General features: G+C 39.5%; 1 protein-coding gene and 1 long non-coding RNA gene across 2 annotated transcripts in view; one reads left to right on the top strand and one right to left on the bottom strand.

Moving 5' to 3' along the window:
* Positions 1-6,489: 6,489 nt before the first annotated feature.
* cacng3b (calcium channel, voltage-dependent, gamma subunit 3b) overlaps positions 6,490-26,869 on the bottom strand; it is a 34,194-nt gene continuing 13,814 nt past the window's right edge. The window contains exons 2-4 of the mRNA XM_077539545.1: positions 19,322-19,405; positions 16,824-16,964; positions 6,490-14,270 (exon numbers count right to left, since the gene is read on the bottom strand). Coding sequence (XP_077395671.1) covers positions 13,765-14,270; positions 16,824-16,964; positions 19,322-19,405 — 731 coding nt within the window. The 3' untranslated portion in view covers positions 6,490-13,764. The remainder of the gene's footprint in view (positions 14,271-16,823; positions 16,965-19,321; positions 19,406-26,869) is intronic.
* LOC144031981 (uncharacterized) lies at positions 8,588-17,508 on the top strand. Its single transcript, XR_013287644.1, has 3 exons — positions 8,588-8,781; positions 12,887-12,971; positions 16,799-17,508. It is a non-coding gene; the product is annotated as an uncharacterized LOC144031981 (long non-coding RNA).

The following is a 26,869-nucleotide window of genomic DNA, read 5'->3' as shown; positions in this document are numbered from 1 at the left end:
TTCTTTTATTGTGATGTGCTAATTTCCTGTTGAAGACATGCATTTGTGTGTCTTCTCACCAGTTTCATTGGCTGTGTTTGAACAGCCGTGGGATCTTTATTTAAGAACAGCACAGAAGGTGTAACAGCCACTGAATACTCTTGTGGTTTTCCTTCAGCTTCACTGTGTAAAAAGAATATATACTTTCTCTTTGAGTTATTAAAGAGTATAATAATGTAAACAATCACATGACAAGAGTGGATTATGGCTGATTTCCACAACATTCTAAGTGATAAAGCAAATATCATTTGGACTAGGTCTAAACACATCCAATAGCATCACTTAGACATACAGGACTGTCTCAGAAAATTAGAATATTGTAATAAAGTCATTTATTTTCTGTAATGCAATTAAAAAAACAAAAATGTCATACATTCTGGATTCATTACAAATCAACTGAAATATTGCAAGCCTTTTATTATTTTAATATTGCTGATTATGGCTTACAGCTTAAACAAAACTCAAATATCCTATCTCAAAATATTAGAATTTCATGAAAAAGTATACTAGTAGGCTTTTCAACTAATCACTTGAATCGTCTAATTAACTCGAAACACCTGCAAGTGTTTCCAAGTGAATCCAGAATATATGACATTTTTGGTTTTTAAATGCATTACAGAAAATAAATGACTTTATCACAATATTCTAATTTTCTGAGACAGTCCTGTATAAATAACTTAAAACGTATAAAGCAGATTATTAAATACAAATCATATTATAAAATGTCAAGAAAATCCTTAAATCAGGTACCTGAAATGAGGTGACAAAAAGTTTTGAAAACTAATTAGGTTGAAAAAAAATAAAAATAGCAAATGAAATGCTTCACCTTAAAAAAAATACCTGCTCCATCCAGATAGTTCGCTTTTTTGGTTACATGTACTTGGTTCATCCTCAATACTACTTCGCAAAAATATGCAATGAGGCAAGTTTAATTTGTTCCATGAACACCCTCGTAACTCAAAACAGTCACATTTCAAATCACAGTTCCCCATTAAAGTAAATGGAATAAATTGAAATGCCATTATGTCTTTCCAGCCCCCCCAAAAAAGATAATTTCAATAAGAAAACTAGCACTCTATGCCATTAATATATAAAACATACAGGGATGGTAAAATTAAATGCAGTGGAAAGAAATTAAAACCTTTTTGGATTCCATTCAATGGACATTGTGCTGCTCTTTCTGGTGTGCATGTCTTCACCACCTGGGGCACTATAATACAGATAACTCCATACTGAAGTTGAGAACGGTTTCAGATTCTCAATACGGCAGTAATATTAGTCATTCATTGCAGAGAATAAAGAACATATACTTGTGAATATTGTAATACTACCCATCCTAATCCACCGTTTGTGTTCAAACATCCGTTGCTTAACACTGTGACACTGATGCCATTCGTTAGCTCGTTGATAGCGTTTTGATTATGTGCCAGCATTAAACTAGCAGACTTTATTGCAAAGTTAAATAACTTGTGACCACTGCATTCCCCCAGAGGTAGCAATACAGCACCACCATTATTTTATGATGGGGAACATACTTTGCTGTTAAGTTTGAGTTTTCTTCTCTTTTGCTGTCAAACTCTCAAATACAAGCCACGTGAAACATCGCCCCTTGGGATGGCAAATTGTCCCCCCCCCCTTTGAACCAACACAGAGAGCACTTTGGGGATTCTAAACGCACCACTGATATTGACCCACCAGACAGCTGGCAACGCTGGACCACGGAGGAGAATTTGTCATGTATATGAGTCATGTTGACACTATGCAAGACACTAAGGTCTTGAAGTATTTTTGAATGAACAATACCTGGATCTGAGAAAATGAGAAACTTCTCAATTTGTATTTTCTTCATCAAAGGGTACATTTAGTACTGTATGCTGTTTTGTTGGCTTCAGTTTTAGTCATTGCCTTTTAAAATCATCCGCTGGAGGGAGACAAAACATTATTTAGTGTGTCCCCATGTGAGTACACTAAACGGCAGGCCTATTCTACACTGCAGTCACTGTGTACGCTGAGAACCATTTTACGCCATAGCCAGGGGTGGCAAACTGCAGTCCTCGAGGGCCGGAGTCCTGCAGGTTTTATAGATTTCCCTACTCGAAGTGCAGCTGATTCCAATTAACAGGCTCGTTATCAGGCTTCAGCAGACCTTGCTGATGAGCTGATCATGAATCAGCTGTGTTGAAGAAGGGAAATATCCAAAACCTGCAGGACTCTGACCCTCGAGGACCGGATCTCGCCACCTGTGCCATAGGCCAAGATAAAACATTGCTTCAATAGGTGTCTGATAGCTGTCTTTTCCTTCAAATGTTTTTAGTTTTGACTGGTGTTATTGCAAACACATATTCTAATACACCATTTGTTGGATATTATAGACTTTTCACACTGTTATGTGAAATAATATAGCCCATGTGTGGTATTGAATGAACAGGGCCCCATATTAAAACAAAGAAACAAAGAAAGAAAGAAACAAAAACAGCAGAAATGAATTAAAAAAAAAAAACACGAAAAACATAATGGTCAGTTGTCACTGAGCTAGACTGGAATTTGCCAAACATGTTTATTGTCAAGCCTCAGTGCCTTGGAAGAATGTTCTGTGGATAGATTAGATGAAACCGGAGCCTTTTGGCAAGTCACATCGGCTATATTGTTTACATACTCAGAAATGAAGCTACAAAAAGAACAATGTACCTACTGTGAAACGTGGAGGAGTCTGAAGGTTATGTTCCAGTGCTGATTTGCTTTATCTGTCTTGAATCTGTGCAGGGTAGAATTTAATCTCAAGAGTAAGACTATCAAGGTATTATAGGCCAAAATTTGTGGCCCGAACAGTATGTCATGCGATACCCATTCAACACTCTAACACCGCTCTTGATACCCTTCACAAGTTTTTATGACAGAACTGATCTGCATTGCTTAATTAAAACAAAATATGTCAGGTCCTTAGATAAACAATTGAGAAATAATTTTTGGAAGAATGGTATGAATGGTATGAAGTAGTTACACTTACTGTAGTATAGTTCTATTTCTTCATGATGGAGGCAACCAGATTGCCAGCAAACCAGAGGACAGTGGGTTACTGGGGATCTGTGAGCTGATTGTTTTGCATTCAGCTCAAAACACAGATGGATGGAGGTCAGTTGGAGAGAAAGAGAAGTTTGAAGAAGTGCTTTGCATATGCACAACGCTCTCTCTCTCTACCTCTCCTGCCTGTTCTGCTCCAAGGAGGGATTTGCCCCTATCTTGGCTCGTTTAGCACATCGTTGTGAAAGCAGTGGGAGGATGGAAAGATGCAGAAGGAGAATGAGGGAGCGAGGATGAAGGTGAAACAGCTGCTGCCTTTTAACTTCATGTTCTTCTTATCGTCATACGATACATGACATGACTCAGCTATCAAAAGAGCACATATGTGTGTGCGCTTGTGTGTATGCATAAATCAAGGGCGGCATGGGAAGCATATCAGTATTGCTCTGGAAGACCATAGACACGTTGGATATACGGTATATAGTATGATGCGGTCAAAGTGTGATAAAATCAGTCAGTGTTTGAATGCTTGCAGGAATTATTATGGGTTGGAATTAAGTGGGCTGAGCACGAGCTAATGAGATTTAACACAAGTAGAATCAAAATTAACAATACAGATAGAGTGGAAACTCCAAATTGTGAGTCCAAGCAAACCTTGGATTTGAAACCATAATTTTGGTTACTGAAAATATAAAATGAAAAATGGGACCATAACATCCATCCATTTTCTTGACCGCTTATTCCTCACAAGGGTCTCAGGGGTGCTGGCGCCTATCTCAGCTGGCTCTGGGCAGTAGGCGGGGGACACCCTGGACTGGTTGCCAGCCAATAGCAGAGGGACCATAACACATAAAACATAAATGAAACTTGCTGCAACATAAGAAAAGGTCTGGCAGCTCAATACAAAATGTTTCTAATGGAAATATGTGCAGTATGATATTTTGTAAATTCACCTATTTGCTCAAAAACTCACTTATTCACTGTTTTTGTGCTTTGGCTAAAGAAGTAAAAGTATTTTCATGGCGTCATCATGGTGCCAAGGAACTACGCTGAAGTAAGTTGAGGAGTTTCATTTGGACAAAAGTAGTGCTTTGGTATCACTTTGTAGCATCCCGTGACAAAGAACTGCAGTATGTAAAAGGAATGAATATTAATTCAGACAGAAGTAATGTTTTGATGAAATCCTGCTGCCAAAGAACGACGTTGAAGTGAGTTGAGGAACTCCAATTAGGCAATAGTAAAGCTTTGCCACATTTGGATCATCTTGGGACCAAGGAACTATGTTGAAGTTGAGGAGTTTCATTTGGACAAAACTAGTGCTTTGCCACCATCATGTGACATCTATAGACAGTTACTGTACAGTATAAACATTTTGTTGTTGTTGTTGGGCAAATGACATGAACATTTCTCAATCAAAATGTCCGTTCTTTTACGAATCCGCTGAGTTACTGCTGTCAGCTGTGAGTGAAAGAAAATCATCTGATGTGGGATTCTTGAGGGACACATGCTGGGTAACGCTCAGTGTGCTTTATGGGCTATTTGCATAAAAGGCAATTTCCTCTTATTGGGCCAATGGAGCTGAAGAAAGCAATTACTACAGTGCCATACAGTGCTCTATGGGAGGCTTCCAAACAGAGAAATGTGAGGGAAGAGGTCTCAGAGGATCACAGAGAATTGAAAAAGAATAAATAGACGAACATGGAGGAATATGTTGAGTTTATCTGAGCAACAGGAAACCTGAGAAGCACTTGGAAGTGAGTGACCCAATCTCATGTTTAAGAAAGTCAAAGGTAAGAAAAAAGCAGAGTGACGCACAGTCTCCCCCATAATCCTGTCAACCACTCTAATCTCTATGACGATGACACGGAGCTCCGTATGAATGATGATGAATATTCATCAGGTGTAGCTGAGCTCCTCATTCATTCCTTCCTACACTCATAGATTGGCTTGCTTTTCAACCTCGATAATAACAAAAGCAGTGCAATGAAGTGCAACAACCACTGAATTAAAAAATATATTTATATCAAAAACACAGTTTGCAAGGCCAATGTGCTCATTTTGGCATCTTGTGGATTCTGCTTGCATGCTTATTTAAAGAGTCGTATAGAACCACTTGTGCTTATTTAATGCAAATCTACTTGGCACACATTTAGTCTCTCTCCTGAACGCCATCAGCATAAATAGACAGCACAGTAAGTGTTTAATTGCATTGGTTTGTTTCTGCATGAGCCTCATTAGGTGACTAAATATTCTCTCATGCTTTTTGCACTAAGTGGAAGGTGTGCTTCATCATCCTAAGTGTCTACAACTATTAATGCAACTTTCTGAAAATGGGCATCCAACAGAGATGCTCAGACTCATTACGTTTACTTGAAGTGTATCTTTAAGTATTATTTCTGCCATAGGTATGTGTATACAAATAATAATTTCAGCAGTGTTGGGCTGTGCATTACCACCACTGTCACATGGCTTTTAAATTGGTGGTCCACTCATACTCCTTGGCAGGAACTGTTGCACGCTGTCGCATACGTCGATCCAGAGCATCCCTGTGTGATAAAACTGCACGTTTTATTGTGGCCATGAGGGCAGTCTAAGGAACACCTGTGCAATAATCATGCTCTTTAAAGTGGACGTCAACCCCTGAAAAAATTCTTGACAGCAGCCCAAATACGGTATTATGGTTAATATTGCGTTAGTGGAATATGAGCTAAGCATCAAAATCCAGAAGTTTTATCAATATCAGAAGGTGGCCATTTTTTTTTTTTTTTTAATCACTCATTCAAACACTCACACAAGCTTACTTCATGTAAGCCACATGGGTCTCCCAGGCGGGGGAGCGAACCCACGGCAACCAGCACCGAAGGCAAGTGACGGTTCCACTCCTCCACCTGGAGGAAAGTGGCCATTTTGCTACTTGATGTCGATTGAAAATGACATCACAGATGCTTGGGTTCTGGTAACAGCCAATCATAGCTCAGTTTCAGAAAACAGATGAGCTGTGATTGGTTATTGCTTGAGCCCTGAGCAACTGTGATGTCATCATCAGTCAACCACAAGTGGCAAAATGAGATGGATAAAAACAGCTGGATTTTACTTCATAACTCATATTCCACAAATGTAATATACATGAGAATGTCATGTTTACACTAGTGAGGTCACATATAACTTATTATTGTCAAGAAATGTTGAAGGATGACTTCATCATGATATGCCATACATGAGGTGGACCTTGGCAAAGGTGCTCACTAACAGAAAGTCTATGAAAAATGCAAGCAAAAACAAGTGTTGCTTTTATGTTTTTGTTCCGTATGGAAATGGAAACCATCAATACTAGTGACAAATCGAGAGGTCACCCAACGTACCAGTGTTTGACGATGGGAGTTCCACTATACAATATGCAAATCGAACACAAAATGAACCCACACGCAGGCGAATTGAAAAGGTGTCTCTTTATTTTCTATTCATCATACTGTATATAATATTCTTTCTCTCTAGATATAGGTAATCATATCTATATAATGTAAGTAAAAGTGTGCTTTTATTCACAGCATTTGTCCGTGTCAGACGGCTGCTAGTTGGAGGTTTACGTTATAAAGTGTACAGAGATTCAGGCGGACAGCTATGTGTCTGTACAACCTGTCCTCGACAGAACCGAGTAAGAAATCAAACAAAAATGCTTTATTATGATCCAACTGGACAAATATTTGACAATGCGATTGACATATTTTGCCATTGTTTAGCAACATTAATATACAACTCATTTGGAAAAGATATTTTTTCTATTCAAACAAAATGTTTGAGTGCATTTTGGACAAAATCTTACTAAATTCTGCTGAGAACAGATTTGTGTGTGTGTGTGTGAACATGTGAGGGAAAACCAGTCGGTTTGCCTGGGATATTGTGTGTTTTTAGCTCATGATAGGGCTCAGAGGTATACAGCAGGGTCAAAGTCTGTCCCCCCCCTCAAACACAATTTCAACTTATCACAGCAGACATTGCATCAGCTTCACTTTAGGCTCCATCTGCACACATTGATATTTTTTTGTTTTTGTTGTCATTTTGAAGCATTGCACAATTATACTGCAGCGTAACAGTTTGACCTCACCACAAAAATACAACGCACACCCATCCCCTTTAATAAATGCATGTTACTCCAGATAATGTTTTTTTTTAAACCCCATTCATAGTTTGATTGGTTACAACTGATTGCATTGGATTCCATTGGTCAGTTTTGAAGGGATGGCTTTATTAGATAACAGTCTGAAGGAATTGTTCAAAAATATGTGAAGGAATCTGATCTGATTCTTGGCAGGCTATTATTTCACGCAAACACCATTAACATTTGAGTCCGCCACAGTGTCAGCAATTTTTCCAAGATGCCACTTGAACGCACCTGATGGTCGAAGCTTGGTAACACACCCTGTAATTTGGAGTCTTTCATCCTTGGTCGGTCAAGCGTAAAGAGCCACGGATATGTTCTGCGTGTAAACAACAAGTGAGCACAGGGCTTGAGGCAAAACCATTAAAAAAACAAAAACATAATTACTCCCTGTCCAAATTCACGTACAATGAAAGATAAAGCACCCGCACGGCAACAAAAAGGATTGTTTAGAAAATCAATGGCTTCACTTTGAACTTTTTGGGGTGAAATTACATCTGTACATATTTTACCATTAACAACAGAAGTTTAATCTGAACAGCATGTCCAAGTGTTAAAATGCTTTTATACAACCGTCATTGTGGTCATCAGGTGTAATCACTGCTTCCGAGTCTGGATGGGGAGCAAACCAGCAGATGGCTTCTCTACCTCATGAGCCTCACGCACACACCACACACAGACACACATATAAACACAATCATTCTTGGGCAAGATTATAAAGAATGAGCAACAACAGTCTACAACCATGTGTGTTGATTCAAGACCAGCGGTCATTAGGGTAACCAGATTGTTTCCCACCCCTCTGCCACTCCCAAATCAACCTCAAAGAGTACATGAAGCAATCACACAGCACAGCATACTCACTTGATTTCAGAATTGCCTATCAGTGTTGTTTCTAAGAAGTCTATAAGTGTAATTAGCTGTAGGACGTCACACTGGAAAAGCCCCTCGGCTGATCTGGGGGCTGTCTGAAGGCAGGACAAGGCAGGCACTCCGTGTACAAGTGAGGAGAGGCGAGCTACACACACACACACACACACACACATATTGTACACACTTGTTGATATGAACACACACAAACATGCAGGCACATAAGTCCTCCTCACAAGCATTTGTGTGTGTTTGAATAATAGCAAAGTGTCAAGTTTGTAACGTTTGTCGCCATATCTCAGAACAAAATGCCATCTCAATTTTTGTTTTAAAAGTTGTTTGTCCCCCAAAAGAAAGTAGCCTAATTTTTTCTTTCTTTCTTCTTCTTTTTTTTTTTTATCACCGTTTGTGTGAAGTTTCTTGGCCGTTAATTGACCTTTCGCAAACTCCGCCCCCCAAACGAGCATTGACCAATCACACATTGAGCAACCGTTGCTATGTAAGCATAGTCCGTCACGCTTTACTCAGCTCTCGATGATGTCCATAGTCTGATTGATTTTATTTGATGGCTTACGAGGCTGCTCACCACCATAAAACTTTAGGGAAGAAGAGTGACAACCATTAACAAGCTCCGGACCTCCAAAAGGATGAAGCGGTGTGCCTACGGAGTACGTAAATCGGACTGTGCTAAGGTAAGACTATGCTAACTCTATCGGGCTAACTAGCTAGCTGTAGTGTAGTTTGCTTTCGGGGCAATAACTGTCACAAAACGATATCAAAGTTATTGTAGTTACTATTAATGAATAATATATATTACTAGAATGTCATTGCCATCTAAGTTAAGCTTGTTCAGTCAGTGGTTAATGTTAGTTTAATGTCTTCTGTTAGCTTTTGCATTTGTCTAAATGTTGCGAGCTAACGTTAACACAAAGCTTCGTCAATTTTGGCAAACTTAGCGTCCTAATAAGTGCCACGAGCTTATCTTGTTTTCATTTTTCATGCAGCATTTTGTGAACGGACACCCGTCTCCGGAGTATCCCAACCTTGCGCTTGCTGTACAAGTGTTGAACCAGACAAGGGAGCAGCTCGAAGGCTGTTAACCTTAACTAAATCCATGGCTAGGGTGACATAAATATTTATTTTTTTATGATGGACAAAGAATAACAACGACTGATCTGATGCTTTCAAAGACAAAAAAAACTCACTAATGTTTAGCCAGCTATAAACACCGAGGTTTAGCTAACTTGCTGACCTAACAGTAATCCTCATATTTTAACAATACTAGACTAATATAAGTAAGAAAACTTTCCCGGCAGTACAAGAGCACGACTGGTCCATAATGCTGTGCTGGTTGCATCGGAAGTATAGGTCATGGGGTTTTCTCAGATTTAGCGTGCGTCCTGTATGTTTCCCCTTCGCTGGCTAATTTAATATTATGACTATAACCCTCCACTGCATATTGTAAACCTTTTTGCCTCGATCTGGAGGATATTGCACTGTTATTGCTCCAAAAGAAATCACTAATACACGCCGGTGTAAGTCTTCCCGTCACGGCTTGTGCTGTCGGAGTCACCAAGCTTGACGGACTAGCAACAGTAACAGTAAGGGGGGCGGAGCTTATGCGAAAGGTCAATTAACCTGTGTTAGTTATGTGTGTCGCTACTTACATTGCTATACTTACGAGGACAGTGGAGGAAAAATGCATGGTGATGTATGTGAAGTGTAAACATTTTTGACACATTTTAAAAAGAAGGAACGGTCATACCATATTTCCTCAAATACTGCAGTAATAATAATAATAATAATAATAATAATAATAATAATAATAATAAATAAGCAAAGCACATCTTTACAGACCATCGTATTATTCACATTATCTGTTTACATGAAGCGTTTGTGATGGAGAGAAATTATCAGTAAGTCCTCGAAAGTATAGTAACCCATTTAAGTGTTGCTCATTGTGTATTGTGTTGATCGTCCCGCTAACGAACTGACCCCCTATTAAATCAGTTGGCCTCGGTCAGAGGCTGCACACGTGTATCATTCAACCACTCCACAATCCACAATCCACATTAAAGGAGAAACTTAAACTAGATTAATATACACAGACAACCACCCCAGATGCCCAAATCTGGCCATCAATAGATTAATAAATATGTGACAGAGGTTGGCATCCTCTGCACAGTGGCACCTTTAGAGTAGAATAGAATATATAGCATTACTAATAACACAGTTATTTGTTTATATCCAGTCAAAGCTGTGTGAAAGCAGAAGGGAGATGGCAGGCGTCAAAAAGCACCCGGTAAACTGTTTTACGAGGAGCGGTGTGGCATTCAGGGTGCAATTGGAGACGGTACTGCGAAGCAAAGGAAGCGCTGGAAACAGACGGCTTTGTGGCATATGCATGGTTTGAGTCGTCGGTTTTGGCATGGCTCATGAATGACTCCTGACTGACCTCCGTGTGGATATGAGGGGCCCCTCAAGACCGGCTACATTTCTACCACTGCAAAGTCTAAAATGAGAACTATTCAGTAATATTTGGCACCAGGTATAATTAACAACATCATCATAAATTACGTTGCTATCCTACATGTGCGTAAGGTTTAATCCTTTGATTCTAACTACTTTGAAAAGTCATCTACTCTAAAGTTAGAGAAAAACATCTCGTCAAGGCTCAGTTGTAGCGAACGTGGCCCAGTGAGCACACTCTTTTCTGGAACGCTGCTCCGACACCGTGTTGCTTGTTAGCTATTCGAGCTTGTTGATAAACGCTTGTTCCCGTGCAAATGTATTTTCTCGTCTTCCCGCATTCACGCATCTATCCCATCCACTTAACACCCTTTGAACAATGTTGGTGCAATGCCGAGCATAGAAAGCCCTTGTGTGCTCCGCTTCCTTAAAAATTAAAAGCCCTTGCTTAAGAGAAAAACACATTTTCCCTTTCACAGCCCATGACAACTGCTGATGTTGTAAAATTAATATTTACATTTGAAGGATAGCCAGCGCGAGGACATACCAAAGCTCTCTTTATGGGAACGTGGCAATGTCTTTTCTTATCAAGATAAAAGCTGTCCTAGTGGTCATGTGGAAAATCTGCTTGACGCTTTTTATGTTGTCTTGGAACAAAATGACAAACAAAACAAAACAAAACAAAACAAAACAAAAGTGCAATGCTGACTACGGGAGGAATAAAAGGAAGCAAAAAAAAAGAAATGATATGCACACGTTTGTGTATACGTGCGCCATAAGTGAAATGCTGAATGCAGTTTCACACTCTTTCGGTTCCACTATTCTGGGCGTAGTTTATACGTTACATCAGACGTTGATGTTGTCAGGCAATATCGCACTTGTCTGGGTTCTGCGTAAAAGGTAAAGACAGATAAATCCTGCATTTACTATACGACGCTGATGCTGCAATTTTGCAGGCTCATTCACAACCTCCCTTCTCTAGTTACAGGATTTGTTCAGGTTTATATATATGTGTGAAACACTATTAATTTTGACCGCAGATGATCCTTTAGCTGACAGCGGCGGACAGTTACGTTAAAGGTAGCACAGGTTGTGTTTGAGCAATAAAAATAACTTCATACATTAAATTAAAGCATTTAATAAATGTTTGCGTATGACATTTGTTCATGTCAAACTATCGGGGTCATTTTTTCCCATTTTAAATTATGCAAGTAATTAACTGATTACAAAAACAGGAGGATAAGAGCGTGTGCAGTGGATCAAAAAAAAAATTGTTGAAGACGTCCTCATAACAATAAATGTTGAAAGAATTAACACACGCTTTGGCAGGGAAAATGTGGATAAAAAGCCTTTTAAATTAAGCGATTAATCGTAATTAATCAAAAATTCTAAGATGTGATTCATCTGATTAAATAATTTAAGTTTGACAGCTAATAAATCTAATACAATAACAAGTAAATAAAACAATTAAATAAAAATAAATGATTCATAATAATAATAATAATAATTATGTAATATAATATAAATAAAATATGAATATATTTGCATCTTTCTTTGGACTAAGTTTAAGCCATTTAGAACCACAACACAGGAGGCTGCCATGGACTGAAGCGTCATACAGTGTAAAGCATTTAAGTGGATGGGAAAATACTGCCGATAAATGCCTTTAGCTATTTGAGTTATTTTGTTTTGCTTTGTTTCAGAATTGTCGACCACTGCTTGTGAATGCCTTCAGGTGTAGCAAAATAAAGAAATGGAAACATTCTCCGACAGCATCGTCGTCTACAGTATTTCCGCAAGAAATCACGTCAAATCATGCTTTGCAAACTTTGATCCTGATAAACTGAAAAGCTTAGCTGACACTGAAATGTTAATGCAGATGTGTCAGTGGCTTTAATTTTTCCCCTGACAGCAACATGCAGTATATTTAAGTCTAGGTAAGGAGGGAGTCATATGGAGATGTATTGATGAGATACGTTCTGTTTGAACAAAAATGTGTGGAGGTCCCAGATAGGAGATGTCTGTTAGTATATGTGCATACAGTCAACACACATGTATGGGAGATAAGGAGAGGAGGGGAGGCTGTGACTGGCACCTCAAGGGATGGAGCACAAACCCTCTGAATAATGCATGCTACTCCCCTCCAGTCTGCTTTATATCGCGTGCCACCAGCCAATTCTTTCCCCTCTTTGCACAAGAGAGATTTTAGACAATTGTTGAACGGTATTCAGCGGGAGGTAGTGGACGAGCATTTCCGTCTCTGTTGAATGTCTTTATGGCTCTGTCTAGAACCATATTCACAGCTAAGTGGTCTCAACTCTTCCGCAGGTTCCTCAATGCAGCTAGTCTATCAGCGACACGGATGGAAGACTGGTGTGGAAACGAGAGGATGAAAAGTGGTGGGAGTGAAGAGGTGAGGTGAGCAGCATAGATCAACTGTAGGTGTAGGTGAAAAGTGAAGATAAATCTTTCTTTCAGTCGAGAAATAAATAGAGAACAACGGAGTAAAAGGAAGCACCAATGATCTAAAAATGACCATCTAAAAGTGATGACACCCCTAACAAGCAAACAACTGACCAGAGATCAGCTATAAAAAGGAGCTACTGTATCTCACCAGGGATGAACTCAATTCACCTTCAGTGTCTGTCATGACAGAAGCCAGTCCATGATTAAAGCAATAAAAAAAGGAGCATAGAGTATATACTGTACAAACACGGACAAATACATCCTTCATTGATATTTTGCAGTCAGCTGAATGGAAACCAAATGCTGCACTCATCTGAATCATCTGCTACCAAAGACGGACCGGGATCCTACCCTGCCCCCTTCCTCACATTTACGTTTCAATCATCTTTTAGGTGAATCAGCCTAAAAAGCAAATCACGCAAGATGGGACAATCCCATTTATAAAAAGCCCAAAATGAGTAGAAACTGATCACAAATAAAACCAATGAATGTGCCAACTACAGAAACATGAGGTTGAGTGGAGATGGGAACAAGTTCTCCATCAAATCGGCTCGTGCTACACACACTGAAATGCTCTCTGGGCTCAGGATTCACAGTTCAAAGGCTAAAAGTTCACAGTCAAGGTATTTCAGACCCCCCCTTTAACCCCACGTGTCCCCTTCCTGCTTTAGCGAGCACTCCCTCTTTCAGTTTCCTCCTCTTTGCTACTGTGATTGATTGATATGGGCAGGCAACACCTCTCAGACAGGCGTGGTCCTGCGGTTGGGGTCCTTAGTGTAGTCTTTCGTGAGCGTGCTACTCTGGAGGAACTCCCTCTCAGAGTTGAGCAACCCGCCTAAGCCGGATTTGGTGGCGGCGTTGCCCGCCTCGCGTGGGTTCAGCGTATACATGGGCATCTCCGAGGCGCCGGGCCCTGTGTAACCAACTTTACCCAGCGGCGAGGTGTCACGGCTGGGAACCTCAGACGAGCGGACACTGGAGCGGCGTCGGAAGCGGTAACGGTAGGAGGGGATGCGGCTGAAGGCCGACTTCTTGATCAGCTCGGTGCGGGACTTGGCCCGCTGCTTGCGGTGCTTCTCGATGAACATGTGCACTGCCAGCACTCCCACCATTTCGGCCATTATGAAGGATAGGGCGCCGAAGTAGAACGACCAGCCGTACGAGTACGACTTCTTGCTGTCACTTTGGCCCGGATCGCCTGAGTTGGCCGAAATGTAGACAATAATTCCAATGATGTTACTTAGGCCTGCAAGAGGAAAAACACAAGTTAGAAACCCACACCCACACATATATATATATATATATATATATATATATATATATATATATATATATATATATATATATGTATATATATATATATATATATATATATATATATATATATATATATATAAATGAAGGAAAAAATTGAATAAAAGAGGACATAAAAAGGGGCTTAAAGTTGATTACATGTTAAAGAGACTCATTTAGCCATTTTACATACAATTCAATTGATAATGTCACAATTTTTCTTTAACCTTTAAAAACACATTTTCCCACTTGCTGTCTATTGAAAATGACATCACATGTGCTCAGGGTGCAGGTAACGACCAATCATGGCTCATTTTGTGAACGTCATATGACCAAACCCAGAAAACAGGTGAGCCGTGATGATTGGTCGTTACCTGCGGACTTGTAATGTTGTTTTCAGTCAGCACTTCAGAAAGTGCCAATGTGTTTTTAAAGTAACTCTACACAGAAAATAATGATAATGACAAAATATTAACTTCCTTTTACTGCTGAAAATGGCCTAATGAGTCAAGGATCCCTTTAATATTAGTTCATAATCAAAAACACATTTATTCAAAATAATTTGAGATTGTTGTTTTTTGTTTTTTCATTTCAATTAGCTGACAAAATGAAGTTGTAAATATTGTTGTATGTCCGTATTCTGGCTTGAGAACATTTTCTTCATCTGTGCAAAATTGAATTCAGAACCCCCTGCTTTAAATAGGTCACATGCAAAATCAATGTGAACAGCTGCGTTCCTTTTCATCCTAATCCAAAATGTCTTCTCAGAGATCAAAATGTAATCAAAATCCTGCATGAGCACGATATCAACATTTAAATGTGTTAAATGGGATTGTCGGTGTTCTACTTAAATTGCTGCCAAATGCTTTGGTTTGACATTACAGCTTCTGAGTTTGCAAATATATTTCAAATTAGTGTTAATGTTTTTATCTTTAGATGGTTAAAAAGTAAAGCGCGAGATACGATGGACAGCCAGTCAAAGAGAAAAAGACAACCCGCACGCACCCACATGCACACGCAGCTGGTCTCTCCTATTCCATATCATTAGTCCAGAATACAGTGCTCATGCAGTGTGGTGGAACGTACAGAATGGGGACAATTAGCCGCCTGTAATTAAACACAATCAGCCTCACACTTTTGTGGTAAATAATTACCAATTTGGCCTCAAGAATTTACTACAAAACCCCATTGGGGCCCTCCACATCCCACTGAACAGCAATTACAGCCCTGTTTGTGTGTCGGGGGCAAGAGCAGATGTGTGTGTGTTTATGAGATATCCTATGTGTCTGCAGTCAGAGGCTGATGATGCGCGGCTGTGTCAATGCGTGCTTCAAATCTCGATCGGTTGCTGTATCCACAATCTCACTCCACAGGCCTTCTCCTCTGCCAGCTTTGAATGATCCTCAACACATACAGTAAACTATTGGAGCTAACCTACTTAATCTATGTGGCTGTTCAGAATCACACATGTGCGTTGATATTTGAATGTAAAATTAATTACAATAGAGCAAATATGGGGCTTCATCTTAGCCCCTCCATTTCAGGACTTGTAGATAGAATGGAAGCAATGTTGCTTGGTGTCTTTTGAAGAGCACTGGCACAAGTATCAAACGACAAACAAACCCTCAAATGTTGAACATCAGTACAGTATTTGTGTATTTGTGTTAGGGCTGAACGATTTGGAATATTAATCTTATTGCAATTCTCCCACACACAATATTGCAATTTAATATATGATTATTTGTTCAAAGGCCACTTCCCATGTATTTGTTTTTAACAAACACAAACAGTAAATTAATCTGTATTGCAATAGAAAAATAGATTTATCATGCATAAATATTTTGGTGTTAGGCTTACACTAAAATAAAGGCAAATGCACCATGAATTATTATGAAAAACATTTTTCCATATACTATAATTTGAGGTGTTAATTTAATGAAAACTTTGCAGTCCTTTAAGCATTCACCACGACAACTTCATAATATTCAAATGTGGTGTAAACATGCCAGATTATAACAATAATAAACAAATCTGTGGCTTTAATAACTTCAACTCTTCACGAAATGATATGAAAACAATATTGCATTAGGATGACTGAGGATCACGATAATTGAATAACCGTTACAAATCAAACTTGGCCTTTTTCATATCTAGATAGACCTCATCCACAATTTACAAATTCATTAATATTTTAGTATCCATTTAACACTACAATAATAGCATTTACTATACTTTATGCTCTTATTTTGATGTTCATTATTATGACAAGGTCAAAAGGGAACACTGAAGCACAAAGTACAGTAAATGTGTTGTTTTTTTTCCTGCTCCAAATACTTAAAAGTGAGCAGCTGAATAACAATTTAATTTGAACACCTCAATAGGAAATGAACATGACAAGAATATGAAACATAAAAAGGCATTTGCAACAGGAAAACAAGAAATGTAAGGATCATCTTATTGTAAAGAGTGATGCCATTTCAGGGACACACTTGCAGCGCACACTAACCTGCAGAGACAAAGAAGATTCCTGCGCTGAGGATGACGTTGTGTCGGCTGCGGTAAAACTCACTGGCGGCTACACAGAGTCCTCCCAAGAACAGCAGACCCACACTCATGATGGGGAAGATACTGGAGGCACGCACTGCACCTGTTTGGTTCAAACAAGCTGTTTGCTGAATGAAATTTGGCAGTCCAACAGTACAGGTTACCAAAATAGCAGCAATGGATGTCACAATGTCTCCAGTGATGACTAGTACACAAGTGAGCACCCTGAGCTGCTTTGCAAACTGAATGGTTTTGTCATGTATGGGGGCACGCCAGGGTTAAGTTTGAGTTCATGACCTGTTAAGTTGGGTTCACGACCGTGAGGTCAAGTGTCTGTTTTGTACTGATGTAACTATCATATAACCATCTTCTAGTTTCAACTAGTTTTAGGCTATGTGATGTCGATCTTTAATCCTTTAGGTGATGTCTGGACCTTTGTGATGTCATTCTTTAGTCTTTTACTTGGTACAACTAATCAGAATGATTCACTGCCTGTAGGTGCAGTCTGAGAATTGTTTGTGTTTCGCCGGATTATTACTCCCTGTCCCTCTGTGCTTCTCCGCAGCCCAATGGGGCTTGGCGTCTTGTGATTCTCGATGCATTCTTGTTGTTTTTCGTTGAGTCAAGTTATGTGAATAAATAGTTAAAACCTTATTTGTGTCTGCGCTTTGGGATCCAACCCTCACAGCACATGACAGGTTTAACCACTAGAGATTTTTTTGCACTTGATGCTAATGTGGTGAAAGTCGAGTTGAAATCAATTAATCAATGACGTCATTTATATTTTTTCAGCACTAAACGATTAAAAATATAACTCACCAATATGCTGAATGTAGCTGTAACTAGTGGGTTGGTTACTATTTGCCAGACTGCTGCCTATTGTGAAGTGTATCAATTTGAGTTCACTGCTACGATACAGTGCAGATTATCTCAAGTTTATGTTTGCAAATCAAAGCAAAAAATCTCGAAAAAAAAGTTGAGCCACTCATATCTCAAGTAGTACACAATACAGTAGACTTGCATATATCACAAGTAGCCGTGCTACCGCTCAAATGTTTGGTAAAATAAAATAGTGGATGGATGTATTTCCACATGCTATGCAGCATACGCTGGCCATACTTAATGACATCAGTGTCAAACACTAGCATGTGCTGATTAGGATAGTGAGCACCTGTGCTGGTCCATGCTGAATTTCCAGAAGATGATGGTGATAATTTGGTGAAAATTGAGCCTACACATTAAGCGAGACAAAACTAGTATCTTGAACAAGTTAAAGCAGAGCAAAGCGAGAAAGGAAAACTGGATGAAAGCAAGACAGATGGAGAGACTCACTGACACATATGCAGGCCAAACAATGAGAAATATTTGTCAGGATCCCATATGTGCAGTCAGTGTGATGGCATATTAAGGGTTCCCTGCAAACAGCCCGTCATACTGGGTTAAGTTGTATTGCTGGCAACAATTATAAACGTCACGCAAATCTGTTATGTTGATTGCAAAACATAACCAGCATTCCTGAAAAGGCAGTGACCAATGGTGTTAGGGGGTTGAGCATATAGGCCCCGCCTCCGTATCCCACACCCCTGGGCTGAATGAAATGCCGGTCACTAGGTCCTGGTTCCCTATTGGTTGGCCAGTTCTCAGCCTTGTGCTCGAATTGGCGGCCTCTGGGGATGTTGCTCTGTGTTCAGTGGAGCAACGAAAAAGAAGCTCCAGCTGATTCCCCCCCCTCCTTTACCCCATCCCTGTTAATATTTTCCTCTTCATCCATCTTTACAGTTAACAATCAGAGGACAAAAATACATCCTCCTACCATTTTCTCCTCTAATACTTTTATGGATGTATGTGGAAATAACACTGTGGTGGTTTGTCATTTTTTTTTTCTGACAAACTGTATAGTTGCTGATAAAAGCCTGTACGCTGGTTAAATCACTCGCTCCCGGGTTATGCATCTTTCTCAAACAGAATCTTTCACCTTGCAGGGAAAGAGTAGAAAACAATATTCATTTATCTCAGTCAAGGCAGCATACTGGAAGAGTGGTCTATCCATCTCTTCAGTGCATTGATGTTGTCGAGCCAGGCTGCTGCCTCTAGCAGCAACTGTCCAATCAGTAATTGCAAGTACGGCAGGCCTGTCAAGCTTAGATGCAGGATGTCCTTTGCTATTAGTTCCCATTCATACAGTAGGTATTGTCATTATTTTAATATGTGCTATCACGATTACATTATGAGATCACGATTACTTCTCCTCTAGTCAAGTATTAGAAGCTGCTGTTGTACACCACTGCAATGTGCCATGACAATAATCACGGTGTTTTAAATTGATTAAACTATTTATTGTCTAACGTGTCTAAAAGAAAGTCACATTCTAAAAATGGAACTAGATGCTGTGATGACAGTTCAACATTGTTATGGATAAAGTATGGTGTAATGTGATGTGTTTTTAATTGATAAACGTACGCAGGAGGTATTCAGCGGCATCTGCCTCGTAGTCAGCATCCTCTGGAAAGTGATCGATCTTCTTACACACACCTCGGAAGGTTCCTGGAGAGGGAGAACAGGAGTGTTTGTGAAATAGCATTTGTTTAACTTGCCTTGAACTGTATGTTCGACACAGACATTGATTTCCAGGCTTTAATTGTGTTCAGTCTCACTGGAGGCTTTATTCCTCCAGTCTATTACGTTTCCACCCGTGGTTAAATTCTATAATATTATAATAGGCGATAAGAGAAAAAAATAGCAGTACGCTATAAGGACAGCCACAGCTGCTGATGAACTTTCACATCAACTGCCAACCAGACTGTCTCCAGTTCCTGATGTCACTCAATAGGCCACACCCCTTAAAGACATGCATTAACACACAAACTGTGTGTGAGACTTTTCAGCGTAACTACATTTGATAAAAAACAGTTTAATTTCTTTATATTCTCTTTTGATATGTTTTTATATTTACATTTTATAGCACAGTGCCTTTTCTCTGTTTAAAAAAAATAGAAAAAAATGTGGTGCTTTTAGGAGCAGGAACGGGATGATAGTATTTTATTTCATTGTATTGTTTAAAATGAATTTGATTTGGGATAGGGATGTAACTAAAAAATATTGTAATCAATTATTCTGCAGATTATTTTGTTGATTAATGAATGAATCAGATAAAAAAAAACAAAAAAAAAACATGTTTGACTTTCCATCCCTTTAATCCAAAACAAGACATTATTTCAAACTGATATAATTAGGATTCAGTGACTGGTTTGGTCTGTAACCTGTCAGAAAATAGGCAAAAATGTTGATCATTGTTTTCCAACATAAATGCAGATGTTTGCAAATGCCTTATTTAAAAAACAAAAACAAAGATCCTAGTTTATAAGGCTGCTCTCATTGAGATCTATAGAAATCTGAGAATATTACCTATTGAAAAGCTGCAATTCCAATATCTGGGCAATTTGAAACTAAACAAGGTATCTAAGTAAAACGATAAATCAGTTCTCAGAATAATTACCAATTTCATAATCGGGACATTTTTGGCATTACCAGGTATGCATTGAATGTTTTATTTATAAAAATAAAAAAATATTTGTATAAGCTCCTTATTATATTTGTCTGTATTTTCTATCATTATCCTTTTGACATTTTTTATACGACTAAAGTGAGTTATGAGCTTATACTGATTATACTCATAATTGAAGGTACCACTGTAGCACACCATATATGTGCGTAAGAACACTCAAACACAGAGTAATCAGATATACAAGAAAAAAGCATGAGAGGAGAAAAAAAAAGATGGCAGATGATACCGGACAGGTAACCTTCAGGCTATTTGTTGGCCAAACACGGATGAAAAGTCTTATCATGAATGCCCCCCCCCCCAAAAAAAAACAAAAACACACACACACACAATTATACACACACGTTAAAGCAGCCATCAAGTGTGCCTACGCAAAGCAACCAAGCTCATTAAAGTGATCCATGAACACTATCAATCATGCATGTAAGTGAAAGCCTCTGGATTATTTATATAGTGTGTGTTTGTGTTTGTTTGGGGGAAGTGTGTGTTTGTGTTATATCGACTGGGCTGCGGATGCTACGAGCACGCCTCGTGTCAGCCAGAGAGTGACTCATCCTCCTTTGTGGAAGAAGTCCTCCAGTGCTCGCACACTCACAGGTGGGAATGCGTGCACGCGCTCGCCGCATGTGGCTTAATTCCTTCCCATCATCCTGTCCCATTCACACATGGTCAACGCCACGGGGGATGAGGGGGGAGCTGATGCTTTGGGGGTGAGATGAAGGAGGATGGCAAGAGAGGAAGTGCTTGTGAAAGAGGTTTGGCGATAGAAGAACGGCAGAGGAACGGGAGGAAGTGTGCTGCTGCTGCTGCATTTGCATATGAAGAGTTTCTCGCACTTCACATCCTCCATAAATTGAGTAATCCAGCAGAAGCAGTCACGACCTGATGGTAGCTTGGGACGCTGACTGACATTTCAGGTCTTTAATGTTTACAAGTAATGCAGATCATTGATGTGTCTTACAGGTTTCCATCATTCTCCTTTTGCAGCACAATGTGTTATTCTTGTTGCTAAACTTGACAAAAAAATCCCAGCCTGAAAGAAAAAAAATAATCTCAGTAGTTGTCTTTATTCTTTTGGCACTCATCTCAGAGTTGTACTGAGCTAGTTTTAAAACAGGTCACAACTACAGTATAACGGTTTTTTTAAATTGGCCAGGACATTTCTGTGTGATATTTTCTTTTGTTCTCTGGTTGTTTCACATTGGGACATATTCTTCAGCTGTTGGCTAAAGCGCCTATACTCAAATGTTTAACGTTTACAAATAATGGCTTCACAGAACATATAATTTGATCTCATTTCCTCTCTGAAGAGAGACCCAATTCCCTGCAGGAAGTAAAGAATCTGTCTGTGGCCACTGCAATTGGTCAAATGTGGCTCAGAGGAAACAAGCTAAAGTGCAAACTCTGTGAAGCTAATTACTTGACTTGAGATTTCTCATTAAATGGGACCAAACATTTGATGTAGCAGGCCGTCCATCTGACAGCCTGCACACCGTTTGATGTCTTGCACACTTCCATTGCTGCTGCAGACAGCTGCTGCACATCAGTGCAAGCTGCTATCATCATAAGTTCAAGGAATACGTTTTGACATCCACCCTGGTGCGCTACACAATTAATACAGTAGTTTGAAATGTGCTTGCTTTTTGCCGCGGCCATAGTGTCTGTAAGATGTGATTATGTTTTGGCAGAGAATCTGACTTTCTTCTTTATCAGTAAAATACAGGATGAATTAAATGTACATATCAATGAAGCAACCAAAAAGCTCAAGATGTGTTCTTATGCTGCATGCTGACATGCACATAAATCATAATAATTCCAGCAATATCTACGAAACACCACGAGGTGCCAGTAACACCTATTATTATAGCAAGTTGCCTATTTATTAGTTTTACTTTATCTTAGTTATATCATACAGTGGCTCTTCTCTTTATACTTGTATGGCATTTTGAATATTAAAATGTTATTTTGAGGAGAAATCAACACCAAATTTTTCTTTACAATGATATGTTGTATGCGCACGCACTAGTCTAAACAGTGTTCTAATTAATGAGACACTTGTGCCATATAAATAAAGCATCAAAATCCACCCATTTTTAGACAATTCAAGGGGGGCCATTTTGCCACTTGCTGTCGACTGCAAATGACATCGCAGTTGCTCAGCGTCCACCTGTTTTCTGAGTTTGGTCATGTGACATTTGCAAGCTAATCCGTGATTGGTCGTTAGCCGAGTCTTGAGCAACTGTGATGTCGTTTTCAGTCTTCAGCAAGTGACAAAATGGCCACCGCCTGAGATGGATTTTGCTGCTTTATTCATATTCCACAAAGGCAATATTAATCAGAATACCATTTTTAGACTAGCGGGGCTACATAGACCATATTTTATTGTAAAGATCATTTTTGGGGTTACAGTACTTCTCTTAAAACATTTGGCTGCACAGTCAAAACCAGAACACGTTCATTCATATTAATCACCATGGAACAACTCGGCTGTGTTTGAGGTTTCACTGTATTCTTATACAACTTATTCTTTACCAAGTGACAGGAGCCAAGGTGGACCCTGTCAAAGTTAAAACTCGTAAAAAAAAATCAATCAATCAATCAATCAACTTTATTTATATAGCACCTTTCATACATTCAAAATGCAACTCAAAATGCTGGACATCCATAATACAATAAAAGGTGTAAAAAAAGAAAAAAAAAAAAAAGAAAGGAAAAAGCCCCCCCATAGAGGCTAAAGGCAGCTTCACCATGTGTCTTGGTCCTCACCTTAGGAATAGTTAAAAGGCCACTGCCAGAAAAACCTCAGAGGCCGCGAGGGGTAATAGGGTAAAAGCAAGTCAGATAAATAAGATGGGCCAAGACCGTTAAGACATTTAAAAACTAATAAAAGCACCTTAAAATCAATCCTGAAACGCACGGGGAGCCAATGCAGCGATTTTAAAACTGGTGTAATGTGCTCCCGCCCTCCGGTCCCCGTCAGCACACGTGCAGCTGAGTTCTGAAGGAGCTGTAGGATTGAAATATTCTTTTTGGGAAGACCAGAGATCAGGGAATTACAATAATCTAAACTACAAGAGATAAAAGCATGCATCAGCACCTCCGTGTTAGCCTGCGAGAGAAACGAACGGACTCTGGCAATATTCTTAAGATGGTAAAAAACGATCTTGGCTACATTTTTAATATGAGGATTAAAAGTAAGCTCAGAGTAAAAAATGACGCCCAAATTCTTTACACATTGCGTGGGTTTAAAATCTTGTAGTTTAGGTAAAAGTTTCTCTCTCTGACCTTCAGGACCGATGACTAAAACTTCTGTTTTGTCCTGGTTGAGCTGCAGGAAATTTTCTGCCATCCATGACTTAATGTCTAAAATACAATTTAAAAGGGTATCAATAATGTCATCAGGTAAATAAATAAAAAAATCAAGCATAGTTACAGTATTTCTCCACGTCTCTATGCACACTAATGAAAAATATCACATGATGTAAAATAACATTAGCTGACCTTACTCTTTTAAAAAAGGTTTGTTGGCAAATGATTTCCATATTTGAATGTTACCCTTTAAGCCTCATTTGATTAGATGATAAAAGATGCAGTAGCGTTACAGAAGGCAAACGAGGACTGAGCCGTTCCTGTTGGGTGCATCAAGGTATAAGGTATCATCAATCACAGCTTTGGCGGTCTGGAAATTCATTACACCTCCTGACTTGTAAGTGGACGGATTGGTATTGAATCCTCCTGATGCTAATGCACGCGCACCCACACACGCACTCAAATAATAGAGATTCATTAAGGCCCGGTGTGCTGGATGCTGTCTGTGTACGCGACAGCAAATGTTCCATCATTATTTTGCGTTTCTATTAGTACGAACTTAGGAACACACTGTGACTATAAAGAATACAAAAGGAAACTGCATGTCATCTCTGCATTGCACATACAGTACATAAATGCAGCGGACATGTGCCTCCCAAAGGTCAGCGTGGCCCGAGGGCAGCACTATGGCATTATGGGGATTCAGAGAATGGGGCCGAGAGTTTGGTGTGTTCCTCTGCTTGAGTGTTTCTGACTGTGTTTTATCTCATGTGTCATGTTGGCCCACTTTGTCCTCCTGGGTGAAATTACAACACATGAACATGTATGTTCCCTCAATTGGACATTTCTTAGAAGTATACTGATAAAATCAAAGACATAAAAAAAATGAACTAAAACCAATGAAAAATGGGGGGAAAGTCAGCAAACAGGTTAATCCACAGGTGAGAAAATATAACATAAAAACACATAATTCTACAAGGGCGTGTGGGTATGGACCAGAAGCAGCACACGGGCCTCCAGTTGCCCATCCCCGTCACAGCCTTGTTAACACTATTTTATGATTACAAAGAAAGGTCACGGCGCATCATGCGCATCAGTGTTGTTGGTTTCTCTTGTGAAATTATTGGAGAGTAACAGGCTGTGCATGCAGAGCAGCAAAAATACACCACTGAAAGCAAGCAAACACAGTGCCTTCAAACAAGGTTAAACAGAAGGCAAACACAAACAACAGTGTGCACCCAAATGTTCCAACATTTGTGATGAGTTGCGTATGAGGTGCCAGCTGTGTGCCCTTCGTATGACTCTCTCCCCACCCATGCAACTACTACACACATAATTGCACACCCCCCCACACAAAAACCTCTCATACAAGCAAATTGTTTATTTCATTATTTAAAAGACACAAAGCACTAACGAAATCGGGAAACATCTAGCCAGTTGTGTTGTGGCATTCACATAAGCAGCAGCACATTCAGAAGGTTCTGGATTCAAATCTCAACTTGAACCTTTCTCTATGGAGGTCCGTGTTCTCACTATGCTTGTGTGGGCTTTCTCCAGGTACTCAGGTTTCATTTTTTCTGAAACAGACCTGGTATAGCAGGTTAAATGGTTCCTATAAATGTCCTTAGGTGTGAATGAATGAATGTGAATGTTTTGCTGCCACAAAGATGTGTTAGGGGTGTGAATTGCCTAATACCTGGCGATTCAATCCGTATCACGATTCATAGGTTACGTTTCGATTCAACACCGATTAATCCCGATACAAATCTATAAATCTATTATTGCGATTTTTTAAAATCAAATTTAGAAAATACTAATCAGTAAACTTTTACATGTACACTAAGATTTGTATGAAAATGTTTTTATTTATCAGAAACCTCCGGCTTATAACTGTGAGCAATTTTGGTTGCAGTTTGTTTCACATTTGAACATCACTGAAATAAAAATATTAAAGCTTAATGTTCCATTGATATAACATCCTTCCACACTTAAAGTGTGAACCCAAAACCGTAAGTAAGATGTTTTGTAGAATATTTCCATCAAAAATTGATATTTAAACATCAGTTCATACTGAATCGATACAAGAATTGCGCGCACAATATTGCGATATATCGACAAATCGATTTTAACACCCCTACACTGTATATTGTTCGATGACTGCATCCTTTGCACAGCTGTCATTGTTGGGTACTTACTACCACACAAGTGGAATTCTTCATTGCTTAACAACTCTTTGAACTTAAATGTTAACATACCCAATGTTAAAGTTGGTGAAGCAGCTTCACCAACTTTTAACATTGGGCTTCACTGAAGCTCATAGAAACACTGGAATAAAATGTTCTTTTTTCACCCCAACCTTGTTGCTTGGGGAGTCAAGATAGCAAACAACATCTGTTCAAAAATCCAGCAAGGGACCTTTTCTTGTCGCATCTCTTCCCCTCCACTGATAACGCTCACTAATGAAGGCATAACATGCCTCCAAGCTGTCCCTAATCAGATGGTGTGTGTTCCAAAAACTGCATGCGACCCAAACCAGCCAGATGCACACACAAACACATGCATGACCAAGACGAAGACGACGAGGATGGAGTGAGCGAGGGTGAGGAAAAGCAAGTTAAAAAGCAGAGCAAATTGGGCCGCTTGTTTCTACCGAGCGCCTCTGACAGCTCAGCGTGGGTGACGGAACCACTTCCTCACTTTCTCTCCGAATGTGTGTCTACCTCGCTCTCCCTCTCTGATTACTTCTTTCAGGAGAAGGAGAGAGGAGCCAGGAGAGAGGAAAAGAGGGAGAGGCAGGAAGAAGCTAGTTTCCACGGTGATGGCTGATGTAAGGGAGCGCGGTGCGTTGTGCTTGGATGCACATCTCACATTTCTCTCCCGTTTTTTTTCTTCAGCTTGTTCATCCTCAAGCACACATATTCACCCCTCTCTTTCCAAAACACTTTTCCGTTCCAAATGTTCTCATCACATCCCCTTAGGTTGACTCCCTCCATCCATTCAAAGGCAGACATTTAAACTGGGGCTATGCTGTACTGCTTTTGAAGAATACCAGTTCCAAAGTACTTGAACCTGAATCCTCCAGTGCATTCATTCAGTAATACACACAACACACAAAAGGCAAACATTAATAAATGGAT

This window comes from Festucalex cinctus, chromosome 1 (assembly GCF_051991245.1).
Source record: "Festucalex cinctus isolate MCC-2025b chromosome 1, RoL_Fcin_1.0, whole genome shotgun sequence".
Lineage (NCBI taxonomy): Eukaryota > Metazoa > Chordata > Actinopteri > Syngnathiformes > Syngnathidae > Festucalex > Festucalex cinctus.
This window is presented reverse-complemented; position numbering and strand designations above follow the sequence as displayed.